The sequence below is a fragment of the Gavialis gangeticus genome, unplaced genomic scaffold, assembly GCF_001723915.1.
Source record: "Gavialis gangeticus isolate Ggan-Ray unplaced genomic scaffold, GavGan_comp1, whole genome shotgun sequence".
Taxonomy (NCBI): Eukaryota; Metazoa; Chordata; order Crocodylia; family Gavialidae; genus Gavialis; species Gavialis gangeticus.
Genome location: NW_017728991.1, coordinates 1,701,932 through 1,708,109, shown reverse-complemented (window position 1 = coordinate 1,708,109; position 6,178 = coordinate 1,701,932). Strand labels below are relative to the sequence as shown.

The following is a 6,178-nucleotide window of genomic DNA, read 5'->3' as shown; positions in this document are numbered from 1 at the left end:
GGGCAGCCGGCTGGGGCGGGCGCGTGCTGGGCACAACTCGGGAGCCTCTGCCAGGCTGCAGAGACCCCGGCTGTGCCCGGGACCTGGGAGCCGGGATGCTGCAGCCGTGCCAGGGACTCTCCTTGCCTGGGGTTTGCACGGCGCCGGGAGGCGGCGGAGCGGAGCGGAGCGGAGCGGGGCTGGGCGGGTAAGGGAGGCGGGCGCCGTGCTTGTGCTCTCCCTGAATCCTCCCGAGGCCCCGGCGGAGCAGAGGCTGCGCCAGTGCCCGGCAGAGAAGCCAGGTCCTCGCCGCCCGGGCACCTGGGGACACGCGGACCGGGAGGGGTGGGGGCAGCTCAGCCTGTTGCCTCTTGCCCGCTCTCCGAGTTGTCTGGAAACAAAGCCGGCGGCTCGGTGCCGCGCCAGGCAGGTGGCTGCGGGCCGGGGGGCGGCACGGCCAGTCGTGCTGCCCGGGGGATGGCGGCACCGGTGCCCTTTGCAGGGCTCCAGCTGAGCTCGTGACTTGAGAAACCACAGCAGCGGGGGCAAGAAGTAGGGGAGCGGGGTCTTCCCTCCTCCTGCAGGACCTGGGCGCTTTTCCCAGCTGGCGAGCCGGCCCGGCCACGGGACTCCAGATTCCCAGGGCCTGCAAGGCCCCTCGGGAGCCCCGGCATCCTCCTCCGAGCCTGGGAACCGGCAAGGCAAGGGGTGGGCGGCTGCGGGGTCCTGCTCCGCTGCGCTCCAGCCCCGGGACACCCACCTCTCCCCTTTCCCTCCTAGCACTCGAGGCTCGCGGCACCCCGCGCCGAGCACCGGCGATGGCGGGCCCCCGGCGGCTGCTGCTGGGCATGGCCGGCCTCGCGCTGCTCCTCCCGGCTGCGGTCCAAACGCCGGATCCGGCCCCGTCGGGCTGCGGCAAGGAGCTGTCGCCGCTGTACCACGCTCTGTGCGACCTGTCGGCGCCCTGGGGCGTGGCGGTGGAAGCCGTGGCCAGCCTGGGCATCGTGACCAGCTTCGTGCTCGCCATCGTGCTGGTGGCCAGCCTGCCCTTCGCCCAGGACCCCCGCAAGCGGAGCCTGGTGGGCACCCAGGTCTTCTTCCTGCTGGGCACCCTCGGGCTCTTCTGCCTGGCCTTCGCCTTCGTGGTCGGCCGGGATTTCTCCACCTGCGCCGCCCGGCGCTTCCTCTTCGGCGTGCTCTTCGCCGCCTGCTTCTCCTGCCTGCTGGCTCACGCGCTCAGCCTCAACCTGCTGGCACGGCGCAACCGGGCGCCGCGGGGCTGGGCCACCTTCACGGTGGCCGCGGCGCTGGCGGCCGTGGAGGCCATCATCAACGCCGAGTGGCTGCTGATCACGGTGGTGAGGAACGGGGGTGCCGCCCCGGACCCCTGCGCCATGGCGAACGAGGACTTCGTGCTGGCGCTGCTCTACGTCATGCTGCTGCTGCTGGCCGCCTTCGTGGTGGCCTGGCCCCCGCTGTGCGGCCGCCACGCGCACTGGAGGAAGCACGCGGTCTTCATCCTCCTCACCGCCGCCCTCTCGGCAGCCATCTGGGTGGTCTGGATCATCATGTACGTCTACGGCAACCGGCAGCGCGGCACGCCGGGCTGGGACGACCCCACGCTGGCCGTCGCCCTGGTCGCCAACGCCGGCGTCTTCCTCCTGCTCTACGCCATCCCCGAGGTGACGCACGTGACACGCCCGGGCCCCGAGCAGACCTACGAGGACGACGGGTACCCGACGCGGGGCGTGGGCTACGAGACCATCCTCAAGGAGCACAAGGCTCAGAGCATGTTTGTGGAGAACAAGGCTTTCTCCATGGACGAGCCCGCCTCAGGTAGGAGCCGAGGGGCTGGGGGCAGCGCGCCGCTGGGGTCGGTGCTGCCGGGCCGGAGACGCTCTTCGCCCCAGGCCTGCGGCCGAGGCCTCCCACCGTGCCCCAGGAGGAGGTTTTGCCGGTGCTGCTCCTAGCAGCGCCCGTGGCCTGCGCCAGGTCCCCCAGCGTGCCCGCACCTTCCTCCAGCCCAGTGCAGACGCCTGCGCGGGTGGCGGAGCCGGCCTCGCCGCTGCCAGGGGAGACGAAGCCCGCGGGGAGGACGAGTGGGGCTGCGGGAAGGTCCCCAGCTGCTGCTGGATGAGTCAGCTCGTTAGAGCCTGTTTGCTTTGTTGGGCAATTAACAGCGCCTGCTGTGGGGGTGCAGCCAAAGCCAGGGAGAGGCTGGGCCAGGGGCTGCTGCAAGGGCAGAGACGCCCTTGGTTTGGCCCAGCCTGCAGCCCCGAGGGGTCTCGCGGGGCAGGGTCTGTGGGCGGCAAAGCGCCAGTCTGCCCTGTGGCTGGGCGTTCGCCCGCTGCGTTGATCCAAGCGTGGCGCTGGCTCCTGACCCTCAGGCGTGCCGCGAGCCACGCTCAGCGCCGCGTCTTCTCTCTGCAGCCAAGAAGCCCGTGTCCCCATACAGCGGGTACAACGGGCAGCTCCTGACAAGCGTGTACCAGCCCACCGAGATGGCTCTGATGCACAAGGGGCCGGTGAGTGAATCCCACTCCGGGGCGGGTGGGGGTTTCTGGTGTGATGGATGCGCGGCAGGATGTTGTGGGCATGGGGGTCTCTGCTCCGTCCCGTGCTCACCGCCCGCCTCTGTCCCGGCGGCAGCCCGAGAGCCCCTACGATGTCATCCTGCCCCGTGCCACGGCCAACAGCCTGGCCATGGGCAGCGCCAACTCCACCCTGCGTGCCGAGGACGTCTACGCCGCCCAGGCCCGGCAGGCCGCGGGCCCCAAGGACGGCAGGGGCCAGCAGGTCCGTGACAATGGGGTGGGAGGCCAGGAGCCGGGCACTTCTGGCTCTGATCTGTGACCCCTGTCCTGACCTCTCTCCCTGTGCCTCAGACGCAGTCCCCGTACGGCAAGAGCAGGTGGTAGCGGCCCGCGCCCCGAATCCTGCAGTGCCGCCCGCCCCGTGCCTCTGCGGAGGGGCCACCGAGCCACGCCTTCCCCCTTGCCCCCCGCAGCCACGCCAGGGGTCAACGCTGGAGTGCCCGGCAGGCCTGAAACCGAGACAAAGCCAGCCCGGGGGGCGCCCGGAGATCGACGTACCCCCGCCAGCCCGGCGCCCGTCCCTGCGGAGGCTGCCCAGAGCCCATCCTGGACACGGACGGCCTTTCCACCGGTCTCACCCCGGGTCAGCGACTTCTGTAGACTGCTCTGCTGGGCATCTGGACCCCAGCAACTGCCCCTGAGCCCCCCCCCCAGCAGGGACCCGTGGGCTCAAGGGCAGAGCTGCTCCTAGGAAGGACTCCAGGATCTGCCGGTGCCTTCGCGGGGCTGAGCTGGGGGCCGCCCGGGCAGCCCTCCCCCCTCTGTCCTAGGACCCGCTGGGTCCCCCCGACTCCCCTGTGCCAAGCCCCATGCCATGCTGAGGCAGGCACGAGGCAGCATCCTTAATCAGGCCTAGGAGCCCCGCCACCGCCCGCTGCCTTCTGTGCCTCAGTTTCCCCCTCTTGCCAAGCGGAGCGAACAGCACCGAGCTCCCCGTCCCAGCTCACTCCCCGCCAAGGGAGAGAAAGCACCGTCCTAGTGCAAGGAGGCCGAGATGGCCCCTGCCCCACACAGCCCCGCAGCCTTTCTCTGCGGTCGCAGCGTTCAGTGCCTTCCTGCCGGGGCTCCTCCTGTCCCGGCAATTTGATTTTTTTAAGCTGTATCTGCAAGCACGTCTGTCCCCAGGGCAGCCCCCACCCCTGTCCAGCTCCGATGCCCTGGGTCGTCCACGTGTGTGCACATCACAGGCATGTGAAGGGCCACAGGGACAAGCGGACACTGGGGTGGGGGCTGTTATCTCCTCCCTGCGGGGGACTTTGGGCTTTCTCTCTTTTTTTAGGGCAGACTCCATGCGTAATAAAGCAGCCGGGTTTTTTCCTTTGCGGCTCTGTGTCTTCCCTGCCTGTTCGGGGAGCGCTGCGAGCTGGGCATGGAGCAGACAGGCCACCCCTCTCCCGGGGTTATTGGGGACCGGCTGCAAACCCCATCAAGCTTCCTGCCCCCTGGTAGGGTGACACTACCTGGCCATCCCTTCCCAGCCTCTGCCCTGCTGCCCCCAGAGCCAGGCGCCATCTGATCCCAGCCCTCTGCTTCTTTTTGGGGGGCTCTTAAGGCTCCTCCGTCCCTCCAGCCTCTTCCCCTCCCCCGCCCCAAGGCTCTGCCTGGTGCGGTCAGCCCGGCCGAGACCCATCGGTTCTGGGTCTGGAGGGACGGACGGGCTGAGACGTAGCAAACTCGCTGCATTCGGCCCCCCGAGCGCTTGCAGAGCCAGCAGCCTGGGCCCTGTGAGGCTGCGGGGCAAAGAGACGCCAAGGTCGGGCACCGTCTCTGCCCGGATTGTCTTTCCCCCTCTGCAGTGATTGTTTTTTTTTCTTCTTTTTCCCCTGCCAGGCAGGAAGCCTGTGGCCGGCGCCATGAATTATTGAGTGCCTCCAGCTCCGGCGCGGGAGCCAGGTGACCTCTTCCTCCTTGAGAGCAGAGGGAGGGGGTGTGGGGGCTGCGCCAGCCCCAGAGACGGGGTGTCTGCCCCTGGGCTCGGAGGGGAGCCTGGGGCCCCGCTCCCTGGGGCTGGGGGCTGGACGCCTGGGTCCTTCCCTTGTTCTTTGCCGGTTCCTGTTTCCCAGGCTCTCAGTGGGTTCGGCTACCAGGCCCGGACGGGAGTGATTTCCCTGCAAGCCAGCTGCTCTCTGCCCTAGGGTTACTGAGTAACCTGCCGGGGAGCTGGCACCAAGGAGATAAGAGCTGGGAACTGGAGCAAGCAGGGCTGGGCCAGGCAGAGATCAGTCTGCATCAGGCAGGTGCCAGGATCGGGGCCACTGGGGGCAGCCGTGTTGGTCCGCCCCATGCTGCCAGCTCGTTGCCCCTTTGGGGCTCATCCCCCATGCCTGATTCTCAGGGCACCAAGGCCTGGAGAGCCCTGGCTGCCCTGACATCTGCTCAGCCCCCCAGGTGCTACCTTGATCCAAAGGGGCCAAAGTCCAGCCCGGCTGGGATGTGCACCCCGTGCCAGGCTGGGCATCACCACCTTATCTCCTGTGCGCGTGGGAACAGGCTGCCCCGGGGGATCTGCCCTGCCCCTGCTTGCAGTCGTCTCCCCCATGCCTCCCAGCCTGGCAGGAGCTGCGCGGCCGCGAGCGGCTTCCTGGACGCCTCGTGACGCCAAGTCCAGTAGCTCAGCCCCGCTGCTCTGGGGTCAGGGGGAAACGGTGAGCCGTTAACAGCCGAGTAGCCAGGCGGGACCTGCCTGCTCCGGTTCCCAAGGACACGGCCACTGCCCCCGAGCGCGGCGCTGGCCCTGGGCCCTGCCAGGCGCGCCGTATCCAGGCAATAGCCCCGTGTCTAATCTCCTTGGGCTTCGTAAACAAGCGGCTGCCCTTTCGCTCGGCTGAGCGTGGGCACGGGAGGGGAGGGGGGTCTCGGCCCAGCAGCTGCCCGGGGTTTGTGGTGCTGTGGCCCCGCAGGGCAGGAGCCCAGGATCTGGAGCCACACGTGGGCCACGCTAGCTCACCATGCCATCCAGCACGTGGCGCTGCCCAGGGGCAGGGCAACCATGCTGTGGTGCAAGCTGCACCACAGGAGTTGCAAGGCAGTGTGAGTAGCCAGGGCACAGTGCCAACGGGGGCAGGCTGGGGTGGGTTCCAGCTCCTCGTGCTCCCACCTGCCGGGGCAGAGTATCCCCTGGCCTGGTCCAGTGCCCGTGCATTGCCCTGCTTGCCCTTGGGCCCTGGGCACTTCCAGCATCTCCCCTGGGTGTGGGCACGAGTGACGTGGCTCCCCTCCCTCCTGGCAGCCCAAGGTCTCCGGCTGCTCCTGCAGCTGCTGCAGGGGAGCTGCCAGCCTGGCCTGCGCCTGAGGGAAAGGGACTGGGTGTGGAGCTGTGTCCCCTGCCCAGCTGGGCACAGCCCTCCACGACCACAACCTGGAGTTGGGCCTTGGGGTGTGAGGGACGCCAGCCTGCCCCATGGCTCCCAGCCCTTCCCTGCCTCTCAGGCCAGGCCGGAGCAGTGCTCCAGCCAGGCAAAGCAGGGCAGGGCTGGGCACTGGCCGCCAACAGGAGCTCTTTGTGCAAGCCCGGTGCTCGCTCAGCATGGTGGCGGGGCCGGCTGAACAGCACTGCCTTTGTCCTCGGCAGCAGGTGAAGCAAAGCGGCTTCCCCAGGCTCCCCC

At 69.1% G+C, this 6,178-nt stretch overlaps 2 protein-coding genes across 2 annotated transcripts in view; both read left to right on the top strand.

The window, feature by feature from the left end:
- The first annotated feature begins 739 nt into the window (after window positions 1-739).
- On the top strand, window positions 740-3,026 carry GPRC5C (G protein-coupled receptor class C group 5 member C). The gene is made up of 4 exons (XM_019515875.1): window positions 740-1,815; window positions 2,410-2,504; window positions 2,629-2,775; window positions 2,865-3,026. The coding sequence occupies exons 1-4, from the start codon at window positions 798-800 to the stop codon at window positions 2,895-2,897; spliced, it is 1,293 nt and encodes a 430-aa protein (XP_019371420.1). The 5' UTR covers window positions 740-797; the 3' UTR covers window positions 2,898-3,026.
- A 2,542-nt stretch (window positions 3,027-5,568) lies between these two features.
- PDE6G (phosphodiesterase 6G) overlaps window positions 5,569-6,178 on the top strand; it is an 18,048-nt gene continuing 17,438 nt past the window's right edge. Inside the window, exon 1 of the mRNA XM_019515859.1 lies at window positions 5,569-5,603. The gene's annotated coding sequence lies outside the window, so the exon portion shown is untranslated. The remainder of the gene's footprint in view (window positions 5,604-6,178) is intronic.

Coding starts and splice junctions, on each gene's coding strand:
- GPRC5C (XM_019515875.1), top strand. CDS start 798: ATGGCGGGCCCCCGGCGGCTGCTGCTGGGCATGGCCGGCCTCGCGCTG. Junction 1,816..2,409: donor CATGGACGAGCCCGCCTCAG/GTAGGAGCCGAG, acceptor TTCTCTCTGCAG/CCAAGAAGCCCGTGTCCCCA. Junction 2,776..2,864: donor AGGACGGCAGGGGCCAGCAG/GTCCGTGACAAT, acceptor CCTGTGCCTCAG/ACGCAGTCCCCGTACGGCAA.